Raw genomic sequence first — 27,435 nt, forward strand, 5'->3', positions numbered from 1 at the left:
TCCCACATTTTCCCTAAAGTGTTATGATGAGCCGTATGATGGGAAGGGGAGATGTTGAAGTAAAGAGTCCGCTTTGTTTGAGAAGCCAGGACCCAACCTTTTAACAAACATCTTGCACTGAACTGCAGTTCTCTCAAAATTCCTCTTTGCAAAAGCATGCAATCCTGAACAAGATGATGATTCTGATTAATTTCCTCTTCCCTTTAACTTCAACCAACGCCGAACCCTTGAGGTATCTGTAAATGAGATCCTTCAGACGCCTCAGTGTCAGGATTCTTTAATTATGGTTAGGTTATTAAACTGTGAATTCTTGGTCCACATGGAATAGGGTTTTGTTGTTGTTGTTTTTGTTTTATATATCCCCATTATTTTTGTTTGTTTGTTTGTTTTATTTTATATATCCCCAAAAATCGCTCCTTAGCTAAGAGTTAAGAAGTACTTCTAAAGCACATCGTATGGCTCAGAAGCGGCTCTCTGGATCTTAAAGGGCCTGCAATAAAAATCCACGATGGGTTTTTATGTTGCATAGTGATCAAAGCTGCCCAGATATTCCAGTGCGGCTCGATAGCAGAACTGGTATTGATCCTGGAGAAAGAAAGATAGAAAACAAAAGCATCAAAAAGCCAGCTTGTTGGCTGGTTTCTATTTTCTTTCAATTAAGAGTGAATACTTTGTGACTACAGACAAATGTACCACAGAGGCATCTGCAGTTCAGCAATATTCTCTTGCTGACATCAACAGAAAACCAGTCTGATTTACAATAGATGAAGATCGACACTCATTTAGTGCAATAACATTTTCCACAGAATGCAGCTCCTTTTTGTGCAGAGACTATATACCCACCCACTGACCGTTTGTTATTCTCAATTGATATAACATCGGCATAACTTTTCTTCTTATGGAAGCATGCTAAGACGCTTTCCCTCCATGTGTGTGAAAGTAAGTAGCAAAATATCCAATTAACTCAAATACAACACACTAAGTGACAAAATCCATCACAACCTTAATATGGAATGCTGTATGGAAAACCACCAGATTAAAAACCATGTTATGAGAATCCCAGCCTTTCAGTAATAAAGGCTTTGATGAAGATGTGAAGGCATCTTAGCCTGTGGCAAAAGAAAGGCCTAAGAGAGAAATATGCAGCTAGAAGCACCTTATTAAGATGAAACAGATTGCATTTCAACCTACACCTGGAAGCAGAGAAAAGTTCAGTGTGGAGAGAGATTTGCTTATACCTCTGGTGAATCCAACACTTGGCATTCCATGTTATTCTCACCCCCACGCAACAGTCCTTTTGCACATTTACGTAATATTGCACCCTTACACTAAAATGGCACATCTGTGTACTCATTTGCAACTGCCACTCAGCATTTAAATGTTAAAAAAGAAAAGGAATTGCTTCAGAAAGTCATCCAAAGCATCAAGAAGGTCCGCTTATTTATCTGATAGTGCTAGGTGGTAACCCCACATGGGTTATAATTGTTAAGGTCACAACTAAAACTCTTTTGGAGACCAGGAAACTCATCAGATATTTGCTTCAGTGTAGTGGTATGAGCACTAACGGTTCTTTTCTGCTTCCTGCTGGAACAGTGGGAGAATGCATTAGCCATATGTGTAAATTGTAAGTGTATGTGTGGTCCACATGGAGTTCAAGTGCTTTATTGAATAATGATTAGATTTCCTGGCAGTTTATACTACTGAATGAGAGATATGTTTTCCACAGAATCCTGAAAAAGTTAGTATACAAGTCTAATTTCAGCAGTGGGGCTGAATAGTAGCATACAGAAATAAAGTAGGAGGGAGGAGAATACATTGCATAGCTGAACTCTGTATTTTTTAGGTAGGCTCCAAGAAGTGTAGTTTTTCTGTGTAGTGTAATTATTGGAACCAAAATGGCAGGAAGCAGTCATTTTTCATTTTGCTTATCCAGAAGAATGATGGTAATGGAAAAGAAATTGAATTAACTTTTCAGTTTGGTCACAGTGATTTACTTGGCTAACTGATAAGATTAAAAATAAGTATATTTATTTTTCTTATAAGTTTTTATGAAGTTGTCTTCTTAAAAATAAGACTACCCATCTTTTATTGAAAAAGTTTATTTTTTTTCTGGAAAATAGCAAACTCTGGGAACCATTTTAAATTTCACAGACTGTAATTTAAAGGCCAGGGTCAATCAAATTATATTAAATAAATGTATGACCTAAAATGTTTCTCTTTTCTTGCCGTTTTGCTTTGTTCTCTAAACCCATTGGCTCTGGCTTAGTCAAATTTCCTAGTCAGAAATTTAAGTAGAAATTAAGCACAATTGAAAATGTTTAAGTCTTCTTTATGATGTGGCACAGTTCCAAGCATCCTGGCCCAGGAAATCAGCTAATAGTTCTTATCCCTTTCCTTATTTCTCTATGGCACTCTTGCTAGCACAGAAATTATTTACACTACAGTTTTCCTGAATGCTGAATTTACCATTACGATTTTCAGGCCAAACAGCCACTTGCTTGGTGACACAAAGTCAAAAAACCCATGAAAATAATGCAGTGTCAGTCTGAAGCCATGAACAATACTTTGGTCCCAAAGCAAAAAAAAATTGGTGGATCCACTTGCAGAACCATTGCCTCTTTCTTTATTACCACACATTTCTATCAGGAAACAAAGGTTCAAATAAGAATAGATGATGTTTCTTAGAAAATGGTTTTCCTCAACTACCATAATTTAGGATTCACTACTGAGATGACTTTTTTCTTCCCCAGCCTGCAGCATCTACTGCTGTAACAGGAAATAGTCCTTGCAGTACCTTTATGGCAGATTTTACACTGTAGTCATATAGTCACTATATGACTTAAGATATAAATGTAAGCACATTTTATACAGTCTCTATCTGTGCGGTTTTTGGCTGTGGAAATACCCCTTCTTTTCCATCACCATTGTATATGGATACTGTTTTGCTCACCTCTGTCTGTACCATGGCTGGCCGCTGTGTCCTTAACATTTTGACAGTCTGGAAGATATCTACAACACCTTCATATCTCATTCTTTCTAACACAATGCTCAGGGTTATGAATACTCCAGTCCTTCCAACACCCGCACTGTTGCAATAAAGAAAAAAAGGAAAGTAAAAAAGGAATGTTAACTGACAGTTAATGCTGAAAGAATTGGCTGGCAAATTATCTGTGGTTACAACATGCCATATGTGTACAGATTTCTATATGGGGAAAGGCTCACTAAGCAAAATTCTGCAGCAAAATACCACACTGCATTCAGAAGAATAATTGCGCTGAAGCAAACTTCGCATGCTACTAAGTACTTCTTGACTCTCCAGTCCTCATTGCAAAGTGACTTGGTTTGTTCATCCAGACATACAGTAATCAGTGCATGTTGAAGGAAAATGAGAACATTTGTTGCCAATGACTTATGCTGGAATTGACAAGAGAAAAAGATGCCAAAATATATTTTACTGCTTCCTTTACCTTAGCTTGTTCACATATATGTCCTGTTTTGCACATCTTCAGTGTGTTAATTTACCTTCTGCTTTGAGTTAGAGACAGTGGATTTTCAATTAATATTGAAATTCATAGAATCATAGAATAGTTTGGGTTGGAGGGACCTTTAGAGGTCATCTAGCCCAAACCCTCTGCAATGAGCAGGGACATCTTTAACTTGATCAGGTTGCTCAGGGGCCCGTCCAATCTGGCCTTGAATGTTTCCAGGGATGGGGCATCTACTGCCTCTCTGGTCAACCTGTTCCAGTGTTTGACCACACTCATTCTAAAAAATGTCTTCTTTATAGCTAATCTGAATCTACTCTCTTTTAGTTTAAAACCATTACCCCTTGTGCTATCACAACAGGCCCTGCTAAAAAGGTTTTCCCCATCTTTCTTATAAGCCCCCTTTAAGTCTTGAAAGGCCTTAATAAGGTCTCCCCAGAGCCTTCTCTTCTCCAGGCTGAACAACCCCAACTCTCTCAGCCTTTCCTCATCAGAAAGGTGTTCCATCCCTCTGATCGTTTTTGTGGCCCTCCTCTGGACCAACAGGTCCATGTCTTTCCCGTTCTGAGGCCTCCAGATCTGGATGCAGTGCTCCAGGTGGGGTCTCACCAGAGCAGAGTAGAGGGGCACAATCACCTCCCTCCACCTGCTGGCCATGCTTATTATGCAGCCCAGGGTACAGTTGGCCTTCTGGGCTGTGAGCACACACTGTTGGCTCATGTCCAGTTTATAATCCACCAGTAGCCCAAGTCCTTCTCTGTAGGGCTGCTCTCAATCCCTTCATCCCCCAGCCTGTATTGATACTGGGGGGTTGCTCCGACCCAGCTGCAGGACCTTGTTGAACCTCATGAGATTTACATGGGACCACTTCTTAAGCTTGTCCAGATCCCTCTGGATGACATCCCATCCCTCAAGCTTGTCAACCACACCACTCAGCTTGGCGTTGTCTGCAGACTTGCTGAGAATTTCACTCAATCCCTCTGTCTATGTAATTGATGAAGGTATTAAACAGTACTGGTCCCAATATGAACCCCTGAGGGACACCACTTGTAATCAAGCTCCACCTGGACATTGATACCCTGACCACTACCCTCTGGATGAGACCACCCAACCAATTCCTCATCCACTGACGAGTCCACCCATCAAATCTGTACCTCTCCAGTTTAGAGAGAAGGATGTAGTGGGGAACCGTGTCAAAGGCCTTACAGAAGTCTAGATAGATGACATCCATAGCTCCTCCCTTGTCCACTGATGTAGTCACTCCACCATAGAAGGCAATTAGGTTGGTTAGGCAGGACTTGCCCTTGGTGAAGTCATGCTGGCTGTCTCAAATCACCTCCCTGTCCCCCATGTGCCTTAGCATAGCTTCTAGAAGGACCTGTTTCATGATCTTCCCAGGCACAGAGGTGAGGCTCACAGGCTGGTAGTTGCCAGGGTCCTCCTTTCCACTCTTTTTAAAAATGGGTGCAATGTTTCTCTTTTTCCAGTCACAAGGGACTTCACCTGACTGTCATGACTTTTTAATTATCATGGAGAGTGGCTTGGCAACTACATCAGCCAAATCATTCATGTACACTACAATTTAAAGAACAGATACACAAAAACCTTAAGACACAGCTTTTATTCAAGTCTGGCAGTCCAGATCTTTAGCTTTGCAATACTGATATGCATATACCATGTCTGTCTACATTAGTGTGAAATGTCTTCTTCTTCTTTGCTCTCTGTTCTGCTTTGGTTTTCTGTTATTAGCTAAAATCCCCAAGAAGTGATAGACATTCCTGTAACCAATATATCCGATAGTTGTCAGTTACTAAAATTAAAAAAACACTTATTCATGAAGATGACTCTTGGACAAAGAGACAGGTGACTACATAGAAAAAAAAAAGATTTTCCAGGTCTGAACTTGTGTAGGTGGAAATTAAGCACCCCATCATCTCACTGTTGATGTTAATAATTTCCCAAGGTTTTCTCCTAGACTTGGGAAGCTGGAGATTTATGACACCTATTCACCTGACAGGGAATGGAAGAACATGAACAGCAGGGAAAGACTGAAGAACTCCAAACATCGATAGAGTTTGTGACAGAGATCCAGGGAATTCACCAGGCTAGTGTGGAAATTGCATGTCCAAATTGTATGATGGTATTTTAGTGTTTGGTCTAGATCAGTGTACTTCTAGGGCTACTATGTGTATGCGATTATATTTAGCAATTTTGCATGAACTGTGTGCCTTTGGAGAGCTAAAGCCAAAGGGCAATGGAGACACAACTTGACAAAATATTGTGTTCTCAGTGCTGGTTTACCTATATGTGATGACAACAGTGCTGGACATCTAGACCAACTGGAATGTGAGGTCTTCTTTCCCTGACTGAGGTAAATTAGAAAGCTAACATTTAAGGAACCTGCTGAAAACATCCTGGAAAAACAGCATTGGAACCTGCTTGGACTTTATAGAGCTGATGACAATGTGATCTAAACCAAATAGCCCAGAAAGTGACTAGCAGCATGAAGGCAGATTACCATTTTCTGTTCTCTTTGTTCCTGCTCCTGCTCCACCATTTAAAAATATCCAAGAAAAAAAGTATGATTTTCTAAACACATGTGAAGAATTCTAGCCTCACACATTAGTTAACTCTTTATTACTTTAAAAAAACTACTCCGAACTCTTTCAATTCAGCAAACGGAGGGAATTAATTTGTTCTTGCGTGTTCTTAAGAAATAAAAAAGTTATCTGGAGAAGCTACTTAATGAGGAAGACAGACAAGATGGGAAGATCTCAATGCTTTCAAATCTTAACGAGCTATCAAGTGCAATATTTTGTTAGTCTTTAGGAACCTGACCCTGTTCCCCTAAGAGTGGCAAGCATATTTTAACATTTTACCGATTCCAATTAGAAGATGCTTAGGGTTTCTGAAGAGTGAAGGCAGTCCACTAGTAGCATTTTAATGATCAGATAATTTCTTTCAGCACAAGCCAAAGAGCAAACTGAGTTCTACCACGACATTTAATGAAGCACTGCAACATAGGTTTTAAAGAATCCTGAATTTAGTAAATGGTGAAGTCACTACTTCATGAAGTCATATGATTCACCAAAGTTTAAACAGTTAGAAACCAAAGTTAGGATGCTTTAATGAGCCATGAAGTAGTATTGATGTTTTGTAAGAGAGAAGAGTTTGTTCTTAAAAATACAACTTGAATGCATACTGGGAAAGGGTGGTCTTCCTTACTCTCCAGTTAAAAGCTGGAATAACAAGACTATAAATACTTAAAATTGGTTGAAGTAAAAATTTTGCTTCAAGGTGAACAGCCCTTTGCTCTTTTAACTACTTTTTAATTAACTGCCTGATGAGATTAGAAATTTTTAAATTGTAACACACTGATCTATTTGTAAAAATGCCAGAGGAGAATATTTTAAAATTGTGGGTGGCAGGGCTTTACTGTTTAATAGAGAAAGCAAACTTGTGAAAAATGCATAGAGTAGGAAGGAAACCACAGGGAAGTGGCACTAGGGAAGACTGTCATTTGCAGAATTTCTCTGTATAAGAAGATATCCTTAAAAACTCATAATGGTACTAACTGGAGGCATTATTACAATAATTCCACAAAGACTGGGAAAGTGCAGGTACCCAGGATCTTCTGCTTCCTGAAAGAAACAGGTAAACTTACTAATTTGCTAGGGACATTTCCTATTCATGTAAGTTGACTGACATTGATAATGATGATTATCACTACCGATCTGTAAATCGTCGTTATAATGATGGTAAGACATTAAAGTCCAAACCATGATGAATTATACTGGATTTGACTTCGTTTCTACCAAAGTCAATGGTAGAAATCTGCATAATTTCAGCATGAAAGATCACACCCATTTGGAAGTGGTGCATAACCTACTGCAAGCAGTATTTCACTGTAGTCACAAGCGGACAAGTTTGCATGGTACAAACTATATAGAAGAATACCATCGCTTTGCTTTCTTACGTACGTCTGCATAAAGGCATAAACATTGCTTATTTTTCCTCTGCTCTCAAAACTCATTAATGTCAGGAAGAATAAGGCTTGTTCTTATCATGATTGTTCTTCATTTTCCCTTACCAAATGGACCCCAACCACTGTTCTGCTATGCTGTTCTCCTTAGCAGGCCACAAAAATTTTAGGCACACAAAAAAAGTAGGATTGAAATAGTTCAATACATTTATTTTGTCAGTCTTTCAGATTAGCAGAGCATAAGGAACTCTGTTAAAACACACTGGTTTTCTAGTAAATTCTGGTTGCTCCTGGCTTTGGAAGGACAAGAACCTCTCTCCCTCTGTACATTCATTTGCTTATTCATTTTGTCTTTGTGCTAATATTGGGGCATTACTTGGCTTGCAGGAAGGACTTGGAACCTGTATCAGTATTTTGCATCTTTGTTATATAAATAATAACATTTCATCTACCAAAAAATAATTTACTGTTGCAGAAATGAGTATCTAAAATCCTAATGGAATTTACAGAAAACAATTTATTAAATAAAAGATAAAAGATAAAGATATTATTTTTGGCCATCTGCTATAGTCTCTAGAATACCGTAGAGAAAATAAATAAAAAATACAGTAATATTAAAAAAACCCACCCTGGATTACTCCGACACACCCTGCAAGCTGTTTTCATCTGCATATCAATTCTAAAAGAATTGAGGGAAGTCATCACATCAAAAATGGGCATTACATTCTGAAGTTAGAACTCACCAATCCAAACCTCAATGATTTTTTGACAAAGTTTCTAACCACCACTTTCTATTCCATTTCCTTTCTTGAGATAGTTACCATTTTTGTCTCATCTTGATTGCTACTAATGTGCTACTGAGATGTAACAAGCTTGTTTACTGATAGTAATTCCCACCAATGTAACAGCTTCACTTTTAGTTACTGGTGGAAAAAAAATACCAATATAGCAGCCTGTGACACTGCTGTGCGTAGCATTGACCAGATTGTTTTTACACTGCATTAGAGACGTTTTCAAGTGAAGAGAAAATCACGTGCAACCACATATTTCAGAAGAACCTTTTCTGTGTAAATGGGATATCACAGAACAGTTCCCGTTCGTAAAGCAGTCCTATGTGTTCCTTTTCACATCTTCTATTTGATTACATTCTCCGATAGTTCACCTATGAAATCAGCAATCAACTTTAGAAAAAACCAAATCTCCATGTGAGTTGTTTTGAGACTTTATTTACTTACCTGCAATGAACAGAAATCGGTCCATCCTGACCAAACTGCTCTTTTGTTTTATGCACTTGGCCTATGAAGTCAATAAATCCTTCTCCAGACTTTGGCACTCCTTGTTCTGGCCAGTCAGTGAACTGGAACTGCCTCACTGTTCGGGACTGGCCATCCTTTAACAAAAGACACAGATAATGTATTCCAAAAGCATGTTCCAGAGCCTGGAAGTCAGTCAGCCAACAACCAGAAAGACAACCACAAAACAAGGACATTGAGAGGACGTGGGGAATGGCTAAGATCATGTTTATGAAGACTCTTTCAATCACAGTACTGGCTGGTGCTTTTGGACACATTGGCTCAGGAGTGCAGTTTCATTAACTGCATAGATTGCATAGAATTCCCTTCTGTATCGGACAGAAGAGTTGTCTGACATTCTGCCTGCGTAAAATGTGTGTCTGAGGCTAAAGACATAACAGTCTCACCAGGTTATATGGGGGTTTTTTTTGTAAGTTATGATTTGAATCCTGCGGACTGCAAATTCCTTTAAATACAGAACTGGTAGAATAAGGCCATCCAATCTGACTCTTCACTTCCTAGATATGCTTATCTACTGCACGGCAGGAATATCTTCACTGATAAGACTCCTTTAGTCATTGCCCTCTTTGCAGATGATGTCTTTAATAGTATGGTGCTTTCTATGACATGGACATTTGCCTGGAAGAGGATGGGTCAACACAAGCCAGTTGGTTAAAAAACCATAAAATTCCATTTAATCATCATGATTTCATTAACAACTTGGAGTCAGTCAAAAATTAAGAAGGGCTTCCTCTCTGAAAACAAGGCAGCTGAATGGCTTAAGCTGTTTATTCCCTTTGGTTAGGAATACTAACAGGATTGTTTAAAACTGCAGAACACTGCAACATGGTTGTTTTAATAATGAAGCCACTGGAAGTATTAAACACCAACTTCTGATGTATGCCTATTTAATGTCTAAACAATCAGAACACACAAATAGAAAGAATACAACACAAATGGATGAAGTAAATTTGTTCTCAATTTTCAAACGTTCTTGATGATTTTGACACTGTCAATCTGCACAGCTGAAATGTTTGAAAGCATGGACGTTAAAAGCATGGGCACATGAGCTACTGATGTGAACTAGTGCCTCTGGACATGTTTCCTAAGCACCCACCCTGCCATGTCTTCAAAATGTTCTTATACTAAGTGAAACTCATGAAAGATTGAAATGATTATAGATCCCCTCAAAAAGCAACAATTTATGCTGGAGGCAAGAACAATATTTTTTTTTCCCTCTACCACAAGCACTCAGCTATTACAGACCTTTGAAATGAAACATAAGTGATTTTAAAAATAACCAAAGGAAGAACCAATACTTTGCTTTTATGTTTCCTCTGGTACTGTGGGGTTTTGCCTCCCATGTCTCAGATGAATAAGGAAAACAGAAAATGGGTGTGTGTGCCAGCTACTGCTCCATGAGAGGACACACGTACATTTTGACTTACTATCTCTTATATTCCCACTAGATGACAGTGACGTTTTAGTAGTCTATTTCTGTGGAATGTTTTTGCTCACTCAAAAAAAAAAAATTCTGAAAACTTACTCAATTTTATTCCTTGTGGGCATCAACACAAAGAACTAAATATTTCTGATCAAAATGGCTTTTTGTTAATGCAGACTTCTCTCATAATGGTCTCTATGATTCCATTTTCCCCAGGAAGACATAATGAAATTGCATCCTTCAGATAGCCTGAGGCACATGACATTCATTAATCAAGAAGACAAAACAATAGTTTTTTTCCCTCCAAAATAATCTCTTATTCTTCTGAAGTAAAGAAAGAAAACCTTAAGTCTGACTCACTTGCAACATGTTGGTTACAGAGATGGAAGATTTTCAGGAATTTCTGATCCTGATAGGAATTATGCTAGAATAACTAACTTTTTAGGGGTAAAAAAGGTAAGAAAGATGCTTCTTTACTTAAGTCTAGCCTGCCATTGGAAATACAACAAATTTCTATGTGCAAAATAGATTTGATGGTAAATATTTGTTTTTCAAGTGTGTCTGAATCAACTGTACTGGTATATTTCATGATCGCAACGACTCAATAATCCAGTGCAAGTCTGTAAAAAACTGTCCTGATTTAGTTTTAATGGCAATACCTTCTGTTACTTAATGCTATTTAATGAGCAGAGAAGTAAAGTTAGTTAATCTCATGTTAGACTAGCATTAAAGCACATTGGGAACTAATCTGCAATTTCTTACAGTTCCCTCCGCTACTGACATTATAAACAGTGATGCTTTATTTTAATGAGACACTTGCCAATAGCAGTCTGAATACAAATATCAAATTTTAGTGAAATCTTTACTTTCAAATATTGTGACAGTTTGCATGGTGAATTGTCAAATTACAAACTTTCAGATCCCTATGTGGAGCAGAGGACTTTTAATGTGCCATCCTATTGATTGGCTGACCATTTGGATGTCTTGTTGCTCTTCGCAGGGGATATTCAATTGTCTTTTGATGAGGCTGTAGAATTTATAATACTCTTCACAGCCATCACTAATAGTTTAGCCTTAAATGAGACTGCCCTAACATATTGACCTCTGGAGTTTACAGAGAAGGTGAGTATAAAGCAGTCAGAAGCAGCAGATTGAAACAATTACAGAGGTCAATTTCACCTTACAACAATTCACAGCTCAGTTTCAGAAATAACAGGGAGTTCCACACCAGACACTCGCTGCTGACACCTACAAAGGCAGTGTGCTTCTTTTCTTGTCCCTGGGGAATAATTGGCCGGCTTGGCTCTGCCAGAACACAGATTGTATTCTAACATTACAGATGTGTTTGGAAATAAGAGGGAGAGAGGCTGGTTACAACCGCTGCAGCATTTACTCTTCTTTGAATAGAACAATTTAGTTAGATGGTCTTAATTACTGGGTGTGACAGCAATATAAGTTTAACTACTGGAAAACATAACATACATTTTGGTAAGCAGTACCCCACTGTTTCCAGCGAATTTGGAAGGAGCTAGTTTCCCAGCACATCTAGAAAATTTAAGATGGCCCTGTGAGCTTGCCAGTGTGTTGTTTAACAGATTTGGACCATAAAAGTAAAGAGATATTTAAAATTTGAGAAGCAATGATATGTGATAGTAAAATGTCACAACAGAACTGCCAAAGTGTGAGTACATATGCTTGGCACTTTTTAAAAGAGGTGTATTAATACCAGGTCCAAAAAAATATTTCTGGCAAATTAAGTTATTTGACCCTTTCAGAGTTTTTACTGGTTTCTAGCTATAAGAAAACAGACTTTCATAAATACACTAGTTAATTATAAACTCTTCAAAGAACTTTTTGGAAAAATATACAGTTTGCAGACACTTAACTTCAACTACATCTGGGCTTTTTGTTATCACTGTTATTTTGTGATCTGAGTTTGGCGAACTATGTCACATAAGACCTCTTCCAGGTTGAGATTGAACGTATTTTTCATAGATGATCTATACAAACTATCAGGACAATTGTAGTGAAATTGGCTTTGACTGTCTATGGTTACAGGTATGGTTAAAGACTGATGTTAGGAGCCAGTTCTTCTCCACTTGTTAAGCACAAATAGGTTAGAGAAGCTATGAGCCATGTGATCCTTACTAGATTTCAAATAGAATAAAAACCAGATCCAGTGTGTCTACAGTTTCTTTTCAAAAACACAAATGTAAGTCTCATTTGCCAAATTCAAATGTTCATATGCTGACTTGGTTAGTGACAATACTGACTAGCCAATTGCCAGTAGTACCTAATTTTACTTGAAGCTAACATTAAAAGCAGCAGTCTAGCTAACTATGAGAAAGTCTAACATCTTGGATGCTGACTGGCAATAACCCTGTTATTCCTGGACAGTATATCCTGCTATTTTGCTTGAACAAATAGTATTCTACAGTGCTTACAGAAATGGAGGCTGTTGGTAATTTGTCCTGCCATGCAGACTGAACTGTTAGAAATCAAAAGTCTGAGTAATGCTAAATATATATTTAAAGTTTATGTACATTTAATCTTATATCAGTGCTCAGTTTGGACTCAGGAATTCAGATAAGAAATACAGAATGAAAATGAGGATGCTAGCTAGGGTCACAGCTGCATGTATCTACTCTGCAGATATACAAGAGTGCTGAAAATATGCTATGCCAAAAATCAAATTATAATGTGCAAAGCTTGTCAAGCTTTTCTTACAAATGCTATTTGCTCTGCAGTTTTTAAATCTCAGTGTATTAACCTTCATACTCACTCAGCCTAGAGGGTGGTGCAAAACAACATATTTACAGCTGTAAGTACAAAAATTGCCCTCAAAAATGATCAAGAGAGAAATATGGAAAAAAGGGAAAATGGTCCTCAAATCATCTAATGTATTTCAGCACAAATAGTTATTCAGAACTTTACAAAGTTGGGCTACCAGATGTTAGAACTGAATTAAGTCAATTGTTTCTACACAAAGAACCCATTCATTTAATAATAACTTTATCTGCTTTTTGTTTATTGCTTGTAGAAAGCACGCCCCTAGGGTTTTTCTAATAATAATACAAATTAAAATGAAAAGAGAGAGCAAAAGAAATAAATTGACATTTTCTTTTAAACTTATGTAAACTAGTGTAATGCTATGTTAACTTACCCTTGCATCTGTAACCTTGAATTCTCTCAGAATATACTGTGGCATGTTGTACTCTGCCATTGGATCTACCACAAAATACTGATATCTGGCTGAGCGCTCTGCAGGCCAGTACTGGTGGCATTTTTCCTACAAAATAATGAAGCAAAATACATTCCTGTTACTTGAGACTACCATAAACTGGTGTAAACCCCTTTTCCCTCAGGTAAGTGTAATACTCATGGGAAGTGCCATTAGTGACAGGAACATGAACTCTTTGCCTTGCTGTGAATATGAAGTTCCATACTTTGAATAAAAAATGATCTTCCATATTGCATTGCAAAGCAGTTGTCTCTGGTCGCTGTACATCTGAACTCATTTATACTTTTGCTCAGTTCTATTATTTATCACTGACAAGAGCTATCCTTAGCTTAATTTTCAATACAGAATGGAATTTAAATCTTGAGGCCACCTTCGGTTTTCTTTCTTCTTCTTTGTTGAGGCAAGTGCCTCTGGCTTCAGGCAAGACTCTTATCTCTGCATCTGCTAGCCATGTCCTGAATCATATCTATTGCCCAGATAGACGGCCTAACTCAGATTTCACTTCTCACATACTGTCTTTATCTTGATGTAGTCCTGCCTGGATAGTAAACTGCTTCGTTCTTTCCATTACACAAAACAGCACTTGAGTGCATTTAGGACTGGAAACTGGGTCCTGAAACTTTAAATTTTAGTGCTACGAACACACAGAATACATTCAGATCTCAAAAATACCACGCTTTCTTTTAATATTGTTAAAAACAGACACTGCAAAAGCAAAGTTTCCAAATAAGAAATCTGCATTTTTCAATAGACAGCGATACTCCCCCTGCATACTTTGGAATATCTACATATAAACTCAATTGCTCAATCTCAGTGTGTCTCACAACAAAATGCCATGTCTAGCTTGTCTATTGCAACACATCTACAGATTGGAAAAGCTTACACCTGGTGATCAACAATGCCATCGATATTTCAAAAGGAGAAGCAACCTAAATCCTGACCTTTATTTTTAGACATTCCTGTAACAATGAAATATTTTAATAAAAATCATTATAGCAAACATTTTAGTAAAGGAATATTATAGCAGTACTTACTCTGCCCATTTCTCGTAGCTTAGTGAGCATGACCACAATTGTAGAATTATGCTCCCAGAGCATTCTCCAGAAGTCTTCAGTTGTTTCTGCTAAAGGTCCCTGTGTAGCTATATAAGCTTTTTGTTGTCTATGTTTAAAAAAAAAGTAAATTAAGAACAATATTTTAATCCAAAAAGTGAATTGATAAACATGTTCCCTGTTTATATGTAAACCTTATCTAGAGGAAAAATTTATATACTATTAATAATAAGCACATTAAAACCTTATTATGATTGTTTAATCAAACTGGCTTTTTATTTTTAGAACTTTGAGAGGGAAATTACTCTGTTAATATTATGATGTATGTCTTTATCATTATTATTTAAATTTTAATGCAACTCTAATAGCTCAATTTTGTGTGCTGTAAAAAGCACTTAAGAAACACTTAGTTGTGCTGGTTCATTTTGTAGAAATAACTGTCTAACAATCTATTAAGTTTAAGAATTATAGCATCAAGCAGTTTCTTTATTAACTCCTTTTCAACAGTCTGATGCCTCCAGCAACAGTAAGGCGGGAAGAAAATTCAGGAATGAAGTGCACTGCAGTTCCAGGCCTTAATATCCTAGTAGTAGAAGCTATCGCCAAGCTCTTAAAAGCTTTTGGATCAGCAGCTTTAAAAGATGATGACCAGTTCATGTTGTTCTTGCTTCTTTCAATCAACAGAAACACCTTTGTTGGTGACAGTGGAGATCAAGGTTGTTTCCAATTATGAGCAGAGGCTCAGAAGATAATCTCCGTGGATACGGAGACTCAGGTATACCTAAACTGCCTTAGGGAAACTATATCACCTCTCCTTCATGCCTTTTTCTACAAGCTGCTTAAGTCAGCTGAGAGCATATTACTCTGTGTTGTCATGAAGATGCTGGTAGGCTACACAACTGTTTATGTATAAAATGCTTCTGGTGGCTAGGTCTAGTCTTAATCAGTGCTCCAAGATGACAGGTTATCACCTTGACACAGAGAGTGTATCTTCTGTATGTTATTTATATGTATCATTTTAAGCAGAATGGTTGTGAATATGTCATTTACAGAATTTTTTGTATTGTATGGGTGAAAATCTAAATCTTTTATTAACATTTAAAAAAGCCCACGCAATCAAACATGGCATGAACAGATGATAAAAATACTAAATCTCAGTACTAAATTTTGTTATTTTCAATGTAATTACATAAATAATCTTGTAAACTTTTAAAACAGTCCACATGAGAAAACATCAACATTAGTACCTGTATCCATCAATAAAACTGGCATTAATATAATCAGAGCCTTCTACTCCTCGGATTGGCTGCAAGCATACCCTTGTAGACTCATATGGCATAATATTGACAAGGCGATTTTTGAATTTATTACATGGAAGATTGGCACTGATGAATCTTGAAGTGTGAGCCTTAGAGCTAGCAAGACGCTGTTGAAAAGAAATTAAAAGAATTAAGGCCAGGTGTAAAAAACCTAATGACACCATCAGATTTGATGATCTCTGCTCACTAGTCATTAACGAATAATTTCAATTTCAGATGCTTACTTTTCCATATTCTACTGCATTACCTAAATATTTGTAAAGCTTCTTTTAACACCTTATAAAAGTTTAATATCTGCTCTATTAATGCATATGGACAAATTTGAGTATTAAACCATTACACAAACACACATTACAAGCTACTGAAACAATAAAGGAACAGCAGGGTGAAACCAACCTCACTGAACAGTTCTTGTCTGGACAGAAACTGAGAATAGAATTGTACATTTTACAAAGGATCATCTTCCTAGTTTAAACTTTTAGCCTGCTGATGTCTTATCTTTTGATTACTTAAAACAACTGGTGGAGGACAGAGGTAGCATCAAGCGTTACACCATTTGCAACATAAAATCCCAGTACCTTAAATTCCAGTTCCATTCCTGTGACATTCTCGCCTGTTTCTATTTGTGTCAGCTTCTGGATATATGCATACAGGTTTCTGGCTGGCACTTCGGTATTTCCACATGTCACTGCTTCCAGCAGTGCATCGTGGATAAAGATGTATTGGTCCTCAGTTTGAACCATGTAATTCCTCTGCGCTCTCATTAGAGTTACGTGGCCATAAATATCTACAGTCTTTTCATGCTTTATTCTCTCTAACATGGCATCTATCACAATGAAACAGCCAGTCCTGCCGACTCCAGCACTAAAAGAAACAAACACAGGAGGGAAAAAATGAAGGACTGTTTAATGCATTGTGCTTACTTTTATGGTATTCAAGTTTTAAAGTTTCTTAACACTGATCTGAACAGCACATTTTTCTGAATATGAACATCAGCTTTTATGGAAGAGGTTGATGTCCTGAAATAAGTAAACTCCTTTAACGCCCATTACAAGCAATCGAGAACATGGAATGCTTTTATATGCGATCTTTATATTTTTCAGTTTCAGGCTTGACTATAATAGAAATAAAAAAAACCCATTGCAACATGTTCTAGCAATATATGTCCTTAAAAATGGAAATTACTGGAGATGATGAATCCTCTAAGAATTCAAGCTTTATTTGTAGCATGTAGCTAACTCATTAAACATGCATCATTGCTATTCTGTTTACAGAGGTGAATTTATTGGCAAACTATAATGTTACAGAAAATGAGTCTTATCTATTTCTGTTGTGCTTTGGAAGAAAGCGTTCGATCTCTCTCCCAATTCTATCAATGGAGCTCCTATTAACACAGGTTGTTCTGTCTTCTGCTCTTTCATTTAGCCAGGCCATACTGTTATCCTTTGCAATGCAGAGCTATGCCTAGTTAGCTGTGCTAGCTGTAGGCTGGGGAAATCCCCAGCTGACCACTTCAATGTCTGTCTTGCATCTCTAGGAAAATATAAGAAAGATCCAGATCTGTCCAGGGCAGAACCTGGACCAGGATGCTCAGTTGTCACTTTATTTCAAAGGACAGACTATAAAAGGCCTAAATTATGCTTAAAGACAAAGCTTGAAATCACAGCATTGAATTAATGCCCAGACTGGGTGTCCAGATTTTTCAGGCAGAGGCAAAGTTAGTGCTTCCTCACAGGTTCTGAGTTAAGTCAATTGTTGGTTTTAGGCAGGAGCTGAAATGAAGTCACCTCAATCCTGTTCAGGTCAAAGAAACTACTACTTCTTAGCTCTCTGCATAGTAAGGGATTCCTCACAAAACTCTCTGAACTAGAAAGTTGCTTTCCCCTCTTCGATGGGGCCTGAGGGTAGAAGACAACATGGGTCAGCTACTGTGAGCTTAGCACAGAAATAAACCTTGATCATGAAATACTCAGTTTGATCTAAGAGAATTTAACCTGTCTCAGTAATAGACATACTTAACAGTAGTTTATTTTTATGATAGCTGCTGTCAAAACGTGCCAAACTTTCAAGGACTTTCAGTCATTCCCCACGCCGTCTTAAAGGTGTCTGTTACATGCATGGGCTACCTTTAATAACTCCTGAGGACAATATTATGCAATCAGGAGAGGAAAAAGAGACTTAACAGTTCTCGCCTTGATGTGATTACTATTAGTCACACATGATCCTTTATTACGTATTTGGCATAACTGAACAGGAATGATGTAGAAGGAATACGAAAAAGACTACAGAATACACAAGACCAGAAAATACACTGAAGGTCTGAATATACAACTTCTGTGCTCAATGGAGCCATATTTACTAAAATCTCTACAGGAACTCTTTCATGGAGATGTTTGGACATCAACTGTACTGAATCAAATCTTCAGATGGACGACTGTCTCTTTGCAGCCATGTATATGATTGAACTGCATGAAGTTTTCTTTCAACTATTTGCATACATGTAGCTATATTAAGCACAGGTGTAAAATATGATGGGTTTTGTATATTATGTTTGTATCTGGGATCACATCATGACTGTGACAATGAATGATAGTTTCTGGCCTTCTAAATGCTTAACTGTTTCCAGTTAGTCTCATGAGATGTAGTACATAGTGTAGTAAGCAAGAGTTTAGAAACCCTCAAGACACTGACATTATCTAAGTCAAGGATATCTGAGAATACCACAAACAGCCATGTTTTGAAAAGAGATAGAAAGAAATAAAAAAAATTACAATCCAGCTTCTAGAGGACAATTATATAAAAACTAAGATATTCTCACAGTTCCTGTATTTTCCTGAGAGATTAAGTTCATACGCCCATCCTCAAATCCATAATTAAGGGTAAACCTTTATTTCTTGCATGATGCTTTAAGAATCTTTGCTAGTTACCAGCAAACTGTGTTTACTGACAACCAAATCAGAAAGAATTATAAAGCAGCAAGGTGTTTTAGTCTCACACAAGGCAAGTTTTGTTTCTAAGATTCCATAGTCACATATTGTTAATTATGTATTCTTGCTTCCAGTTACTCTTCCCAGAAGCAGATTTCCTTCGAACAGCTGAGGACTTCTGCTAACGGATCAAATGCATCAATCTCAACTTTCTTAGATGCCACTCTGACAAACATTAATCAATATCACGAGCTTAAGAAAACTTTCGAATCAATTATATTGATCAATGGGAGTTGTAGAGAAAGAAAATGTACAGACAAATGAAATAATAGCTCTTCTAGCTCAATGGGAGTTCATTTACCTTGTATAGTAAAAGCTCTGCATTCCAGGAAACTTAGTGACCTTAATGTTGGTAATAATAATGGAGAAAACCTCAAAAAATTGTCTCAATTTTTTTTGTTTTGATTGCAAAGAAATCGCAACCAAGTAGCACACATTTGTGTGTCACATCAGTTTATATGAAGTTTTAAACCATTCCTTAAAGAATGCCTCTTCACATCCAGTTTTTATCAGCCTAACAAGCACTGGCCAGGTGAGAAATAAGTTTGACAGTGCAGATGTTCTCAGTAGTTTAGAATATGGTTCTCTTTTGTATCACTTATTAATGAATTAATGTTCCAGCACCGTGTTTATAACTGGATATGCCATTTTTCAGATCAAACATTAAAAGGTTCACTGGTACCTACAGACTACAACTGCAAAATTCCAATCCAGTTAAAAGCTTGTGCTTTCAGCTGGAAGGAGCACTTTTCATTTCCTCTCTTCACATCTTGTATTATCATCTATGTATTTATTCTTCCCATGAGCAAACTCAAAAGAGAAATAGTTATAAGCATACTCTGCCACAGAAGGTATTTGCTAATTTACGGGCTTATGCAGAGGTTGTGAAGATCATGACACCAGACCAAAACACACTACTATGCACCAATGTTTTCATTATAAAGATGGAGGGGCTGACACACTACATTTATTGAGGCATTTGGCTCCACTGGGCTTCTGACACACTCCTCTCTGGATCATTTTATCCAGAAAGATACTTCACTACCTTAAGGTGTTCAGGACATTCCAACTCTGACAATTATAAATGAGCCCTGTCTCTACCAAACTACCCTTTTCAGTTTCTAGGTAAAAATGGAACCAATGCTATGAATATTTTAACTTTCTTCCTTTTAGCCCCCACATGCTTTCTAGCTCGAAGCTCCAATAGCTTCCTATACAAGAGCAAGAAACTATTCCATCTTTATCCCCTGTTTCGCCTTCTCTTCTGCTATCACATAGATTTCTTAATATGGTACCAATACACTGTTGGGAAGCCAGACATTTCGAATCCTCTGTAATATGCCACTGGAGGAGAAAAAAATAATTCCTATCTACTTTCTGCTAATGATGATAATTCAACTAATGAGAATAATTTCACAAATTAATTCTACACTTGTTATTGACCTTCTTGCCCTTCTAGTTTGCATCTTCCCATGTTACTGTCAAACTTAGAATTCTAAAAAAATATTCTATCATTTCAGCTGGTGAAAGATACTCTTACGTTTACAAGCTAAAAACCTAAGCAATCTATTAAATAGGCATGCCTACTAGGAAACTGTTATTACTTCAAATATTATCATTTGTGCTACTATAACATTTGTTTTCAATCTCTAAAAACATGACTGATTCAGTCCCATGAGCTGAAACATGTTTAATGTCCTGTGATGCAATACAGCTGCAATTCACAAAAAGAAAAATTAAGAGGCATAAGGGGGCCATTCCACATTAAAATCACTGTATGGATGTGTTAAAGGTTGGCTTTTGTGATTAATTTGTAGCTGTTTAAATGATGACCCTTTACTGATACTTCAGTGATTTGGCAAAGGAAGGCAGTGTAATTGCCAGTATTCACAGATCATTTGATTGGAAGCAAAGACAGTAAAATATGGACCAAAAATAATTTAGGACATTTTTGACTAATATCAGGGGAAAATTTTATTGAATATTACAGTTTTGCATTGAATGAAGCTTGCATTTATGAACTGAAAGTACACAAAATTGCTTGTGATATGGGAAAATACAAAAATGCCTGGATTTTATTGAGGAACTTCATATGATTAATTAGATTCCAATCCCACAGAATTTCTGTAGTAGTTCTGACAAGGGAAATATTTAGATTGTTTTCTCCTTTTCCTGTTAGAAAATTACAACACAGTTGAAAATCCGCCCCCCCCCCCCCCCCCTCCCGCCCCCCCTCCCCCCCCCCGCCCAGGAAGCAGCAAAAAAGCCCCTTATGAAACCATTTAACATCCTTTTGAAGGAATACATCTGACTGAAATAGCATAAAGAGCTTGTGCAAAGGGGTAAATTTAAACTTCAGTTTAGAAGAGATACTGGACTGCTTCAAGAATACTGGTACTAGCTTATAAGAGACCTTTGAGAATTGATTTGCAAGTGCATAATAACTTTCTTTTCTTCTCACTGTGGCTATGGTTGGATACCAGCAATGATGTATGGTATACGACACATTTTTAGGTGTAATGCCTCACCAAACAAAAGACTTCAGCCATTGCATTTTCTTCATCTCTGTGCTATGCGTGGTGGCAACCATATTTGTCACTGAAGTCATATAAAGCTTCTTAAAATGAACAAGGGAAGAAAAAAAATAGAAAACATGAGATTTCACTACAAGTAGATAAAACTCAGTCTAGAGGTCCCCAGAGTTTTCATAGATCACTGACAAAAGCATAGGAGGCTCACAAATTAAAAGTCAGCCATAGATCTTTCTTCCTTTAGTGAGCTTTATGAAGATTTTCCTTTCAGTCTGTACGTTCTCAGGATTCTATCATTACCATAAATTCTTCAAATATAACTGCCCCAGATGTAAGCCCATTTTTTTTGGTAATATGCAATTGCAGAATTGTAATAATGTTCAGGAAGTAAATCTGTTCTTCATCTAATCCTGAGTTCAGCTCTGGAGATATCAAGCACAAGAAGCTGTCTTAACAGACTGTATCATGAACACAAACTCACTCTGAGATATCTAAACATACAGAACCAAAACTCCAAGAAATTTCTCTAACAAATGCCATGTACAGGAATAATTATTTATTAAAATAGTTTTAAAAGCTGACTTTTCCATGCACGATAAAAATGTAGCATTAGTAATGGTCAAAAAAAAACCCCAAACTAAAGCAAAAACATTTTAAGAGACATTTCTAACAAGGACATTCCATTACAGCAGTTCAAATCCTTTCACCAGACTTTAAATCCAGGTCTGTAGTGAACCAGAACTTTGCAGAAATGCAGAAGGACTCATATATAGCTTAAAAGCAATATAGGAATATGCTTCTGGAAGTACATAATATAAAGAGCAACTCCACTAACTGATAGCTCACAAGTATTAGAAATAATTTATGTGTTAGCAGTGGAAGAAGATGTAGCATGGTGCACTATGAAACTAGAAGATATGTAAGTAGTTTGTTAAAGCAACAGGGTGAAAGAAAATAATGAAGCCATTGAAACCACTAACATCACAGGTAACTTCTGAGCACACTTTTAAAATGTGACAGCCATTTACCTGAAGTTACCTTTTTGCACCTCTCACACTCAATTAATTCATTCACCACCGTCTGAATCCACTATTTACTGAAGGATTCTGTAAAATTTCCTATGAATGCCATTCTGAGGCCATTTTCCATGCCAAAGGGTTGCCCTTGCATTCGCCTCCACAACAAGCACTGTGGCTCATCTCAAGAACAGCAGAGAAATCATAAGGTTGAAGTAACATATCACAGAGGATGACAAAGTATGAAGGGGAGGTTAATCAAATTAGATAACTTAGCCTGGAGAGAGAAGACTCAAGAGAAAGGGAGATATGAAAGAAGGGCATAAAGCCATGCGTTACATGGAGGAGGTGAAAAAGAAATTACTACTAGTTTTTTGCTTGTAGCTCAAGAAATAGGATCATGAAATGAAATGATGAGACAGGGAATTTAAAACAAACAGGAAGTAGTTTTTCATGTAGTACATAATTAAATTGTGAAACCCATTGTTGCAGAATACCATGGATGCCAAAAAGAAAAGAATTCACGGAGGAAAGGATCCATTAAGGGTTATTAACCAACAAGTTACGGACACAACTTTTCCTACAGAAATCCTTTTATTAGACTTTGCTGGAATTTGGAGAGGCACTCTAAGAAAATAACATTCTAGACATGTCCTGGGAGAGAAGCTTAGATGCGCTGTCTAAATTTGGTCTTGTGGTCCCACATACTTAAAGAAAGCACATGCATTCCACCCCTCCCATCTGCTAATCAGGTCATCTAGACATCTTTCTTTCAATCAACACTTCTGCCTTTGGGTACCTGACACTTTTAGGAACGATGCCATTGAAAAGGGACGGCACTATTTCTGATCGACACTTTTTCTACCTTAAAAGGGAAAGAATATCAGAGTACTTCTGCCTGTTTCATTTCTGAAATCATGAATTGCTGGTGAAAAAAAATCTCTTATTGTTCTGCTTGTGAGGTGGAATATAGCAGAAATTACACAATACGACAACTGAAAAGTTCATTGACCCTTTTTCATACCACTTCTTCTTCTTATCTTGCTTTCTCTTCAGAGTTGATTGTTGATTTTATATAGCAATAAATGCCATAATCCTGCTTTTCATAGAGGATTTTTATATAGACACCTTACTGTAAATCACTGTATCAACTGATTTCTTCAATTACTCAGATATATAAAGAAAAGAAATTAGAACAAACTGCATTTCTCTCTGTTTTATCTGTACGCAAGGATTTACTGTGATTTATTATTTCAAAATTAATCCAGTCCTCAGATATCCTCCTTAGTTTCCTACTTCTCTAAATACCATCTTATATATTCAGTATACTGCATTCTGTATTTAGCATCAAAGAATAACTATCCTAAATATCTCTTCTCTGTGAGATTTGTTGAGTTTCCGTGTACATTTTACATTCTTTGTACTGTACAATGCATTCACAAATCACTCTTGTCATTATGCACTCCACTAAAGAAAGAAAAATCTAAAATTTAGTGAAATAGAGTTTAGTGAAATAAAGTTTAGAAAAAGAATGTATTTTGAGGTTAATTTTAAAAACACATCTTACTGTGACTTGTTACCTTCAATTAAAGATAGATATATGCATGAAGAGCTGTAATAAATACACAAAATGATACTTCTGGGTAATTTCATGAGAGGAAGTACACTGTGATCCTATCATCAATAAATAAAAGTGAAGATTACAGCACAGCAAAGAAGTCAATGAGCAGAAATTATGCTACTTGCTGCTAAGAACTACTCCTTGCTTTCCTTGCATTTCAACCCATCTTGTGTTCTCAGGGTGGAACGTTTTGAGGAGTTGTTTTGTACTTTTGCATATTTCTGTGCTTTGATTACATTTTCATGTGGAACATGTAGAAGAGCTATTACCCTATCTGTGTGGGAAATAGGAAGGTGAACTGATGCTATCTGAAAATGAATTAAAGAAGGTGGGAAGACATGTTCTGCAGTACTGCATAACAGAATGACCTTGAAAGTACTTGCTGAACACTAAGATGCTTCCTAGTTTCAGAGTCTTTCTGGACCCCTGCCTGATTCTATGTGTTTGTATACCTATTGCGGTCAACAACTGGTTCTTTTTTTTAACACTGGCTGCCCTCAGGAACCCTGTTTTTAAAGACAAAACACTACCATTTTCCATTTGTTATGCTTGGGTTTTAAAGTAACAGAACAGTGATGATGTCCCAGATTGTTACCCCTATGCAGTATTTAATTTGGTAAGTACAAAGCAAAAAAGAAGACATAGTGCCAGGTATCCTCAGTCTGTGTTGGCTTGCTTTTCAGTACCAATCACAGTTCAAAGCCCTAAATGAACTGGGCTCTACCTGTCTACAGATCCTTTGTTTTCTTCTTTTTCCTACTTTGAAAACTTGCAAATAACCAAAAATCAGTCCTCAGGCTTGAAGCTGATGCGACTTTAGTAGCAGATCTACTTTTGGATCTCCATCTCAAGATGTCTCTTCCTTTTCCACGGAGAACTGACATATCTAGAGGATACATTCAGAGGATGAGACAAACGTGATCTTGCCACCTTAGATTTGGGTTAAATTGAAAGGGTTGCAATACAGTAATAATGCATTGAGATGTTACACAGAGGAAACCAGGGAAGAGAAAACTACGAGGCTTCTCTGGTGAGCTCATATCAAGGGTCTTGCTAGGCCTCTGTTTCCTTAGACCAAGTAGTGGAAAGAATAAAGAACCTTTTCAATATTTCTGACAATACTCCACTGACAGCTGAAGAGCTTGGTTACTGGTACTACTTCTGATGTTTCTTTTCTATAACCTCAGCAGTCTCTATACCAGCATGCATTCTCTGTAACGTAGCAGAAAATCAGGTTGTGAGAGGTTAATAGCACTAAGCATTTCACATTTCTTAATCACAATTTGTCATTTAAAGGTTGGACACCAATCTTTCTCTTTTTTGCAGGATTTTGAACTTTTTGAGCAAATACTGTGGACAAGTTATAATGAAAATCATAGTGGTTTTGGTGTAGAAGTTTCAAAGTAGCTGTAAAATGAACTTGGATAGTATTACGATAATTTTTAAACAATTAAATCTATTTTTAAAATTCAGGTGACAAAAAAAAAGGCACATCAATGCAGGATTCACTTGGAACAGCAGTCATTGACAAAATCTGGTAATAAGTTATGAGACCCTGAAGTAAGTCTATAAAAGTACGAAAAATGAAGAAATATTAATTTTCAGGGCAGAATACTATTTTTAAAGCTGCATTTTACTTCTAGAGACACAGGGAGATGATTTAAAGAGGCTTTCATGCTGATTACTTTAGATAAAAATACAGCCTGTTCGAAGTTAGCCAAACATGCCGGGTAGCCAAGTTGATGCAATGTGTTCCAGTATACTGTGTGTCCATGGATATTCCGGAATTTACTGTAGGTACAGCTGGGAAATCTCAGAGATACCCTTTCCAGAATTCAGCTATTGGGTTATAAAAATATTTTCACATTTCCTGCAGATGGCTGGATTCTTTTCTTCACTCATAATTTTAATTCAGAATTCATTACGGACAGCTGCTGGCTCTGATAGAACCTAATTGCTCTTTTACTAGACTCAGCTGCAAGCAGTCAGATTTCCTTTTCCTTTGTAAAGTATATTATATATAAACATGGGCGGGGAGAAAAATAACCAATTAACTAAATACATATGGATAAAATGACTCACTAAGAGTGCTGATCAAATAATGTATCAAACTACAGCTTAGGTCAAAGGAAATTACAGGCCTTGTAGGACATGATAATATATATATGGAAATAATTATCAGTACCAACATATTTGTAATTTGAGATAACACATGGAAAAGGCATTGCTTCTGTTAAAAAAATCTTACAGAAAATTATTACATTTTAGTAAGGGGCAGGTTATTTCACTGAGTGAAAAGTCATCAGTCTCCAGGAGACCTGCTCAACTGAAACCATTTGTTGGCTGAATATAAGTCAGGCCTCAGTACCTCCACTGGACAATTTAACAAGAAAATGTGGAATAATTCTGGCACTATTTTTGCTGTCTTACCTTTTATTAAAAAAAATAAGAAGACCGGGGAAGAGTTACTGTTACTAAGGCTACAGAAAAAGGGTACGTCATAAATGAGGGAGCAGAGACAGCCAACAAAAAGACCGGGGATGTGAGGGTTCCTGCCTTCTCCATCCATACGACAAGTACTGAAGCAGGTTAGGATATTTTTGCTACGATGGATGAATACAAAGGAAAGGTGTAGACATGTAAAGCAAGAAATAGCATTAAATAATGTTCTTTTTCTCCCTTTATCCAAAGACATTTAGTGAAATGAAGAGACACATGTTTAAAATAACAGTAAATAGGTATCTTCTAATGTGATGTGTGAAACTACTTGTCAGAGAATAATACATAAATCAAGAAAAAAAGTCAAAGATAAGACTGTCTGGTTTTGACCAATCATGGATATGAACAATAATGTATCCACAAGTTTCTCTAAGTAGCTAAAGGAATAGAGGGGGAAAAGAATTTAAATCTTCACGAAGCAGGTCTAAACTAGTCACCAATTGCTTGTTGATGGGGAGGAAACTTCACTGAAATACTGTTAACGTTGGAATTTTATACTTTCCCCTGAAAGTTCTGATACTTGCCATTGTCACAGACAGGATAGTGGCCTAGATATACTGCTGGTTCTATCTAGTAACAGCATTCACTATGTTCCTTTACAGATTTCTGGCTTCTATCAGAAATGAAATCTTGCCCTATGCAGTTATAGCAGCTTTTAGGATTTCAAAACATAATCCAGACCTGTGTCACAGCAGTGGGGGTATAATCTCCTGAACCACAGGCTAAGTGCCAACCAAAGATGGCTTTATACACATAGGACTGCTTTAATCAAAAAGACCACAAGTAAGTATTTTCCATTATTTGAACCTGCATGAAGAAATACTGCTATTATTTGTTATTTATATGCTTTTGAATTTTAATAATGGTTCCAGCAACATTCACTGACTTTTTATGCTTATAAACTATGAAAGCACATAATATGCATACAGCAGCTTTGGTTTAGGTTTTAGAAAAGGCTGGTTTGCT

General features: G+C 37.0%; 1 protein-coding gene across 1 annotated transcript in view; it reads right to left on the minus strand.

Moving 5' to 3' along the window:
- Positions 1 to 516: 516 nt before the first annotated feature.
- PTPRD (protein tyrosine phosphatase receptor type D) overlaps positions 517 to 27,435 on the minus strand; it is a 230,607-nt gene continuing 203,688 nt past the window's right edge. The window contains exons 25-31 of the mRNA XM_035893633.1: positions 16,394 to 16,679; positions 15,744 to 15,922; positions 14,479 to 14,605; positions 13,367 to 13,492; positions 8,703 to 8,857; positions 2,951 to 3,086; positions 517 to 585 (exon numbers count right to left, since the gene is read on the minus strand). Of these exons, the coding sequence (XP_035749526.1) occupies positions 517 to 585; positions 2,951 to 3,086; positions 8,703 to 8,857; positions 13,367 to 13,492; positions 14,479 to 14,605; positions 15,744 to 15,922; positions 16,394 to 16,679 (1,078 nt within the window). The remainder of the gene's footprint in view (positions 586 to 2,950; positions 3,087 to 8,702; positions 8,858 to 13,366; positions 13,493 to 14,478; positions 14,606 to 15,743; positions 15,923 to 16,393; positions 16,680 to 27,435) is intronic.

This window comes from Egretta garzetta, unplaced genomic scaffold (genome assembly GCF_000687185.1).
Source record: "Egretta garzetta isolate BGI_Z169 unplaced genomic scaffold, ASM68718v1 scaffold250, whole genome shotgun sequence".
Taxonomy (NCBI): Eukaryota; Metazoa; Chordata; class Aves; order Pelecaniformes; family Ardeidae; genus Egretta; species Egretta garzetta.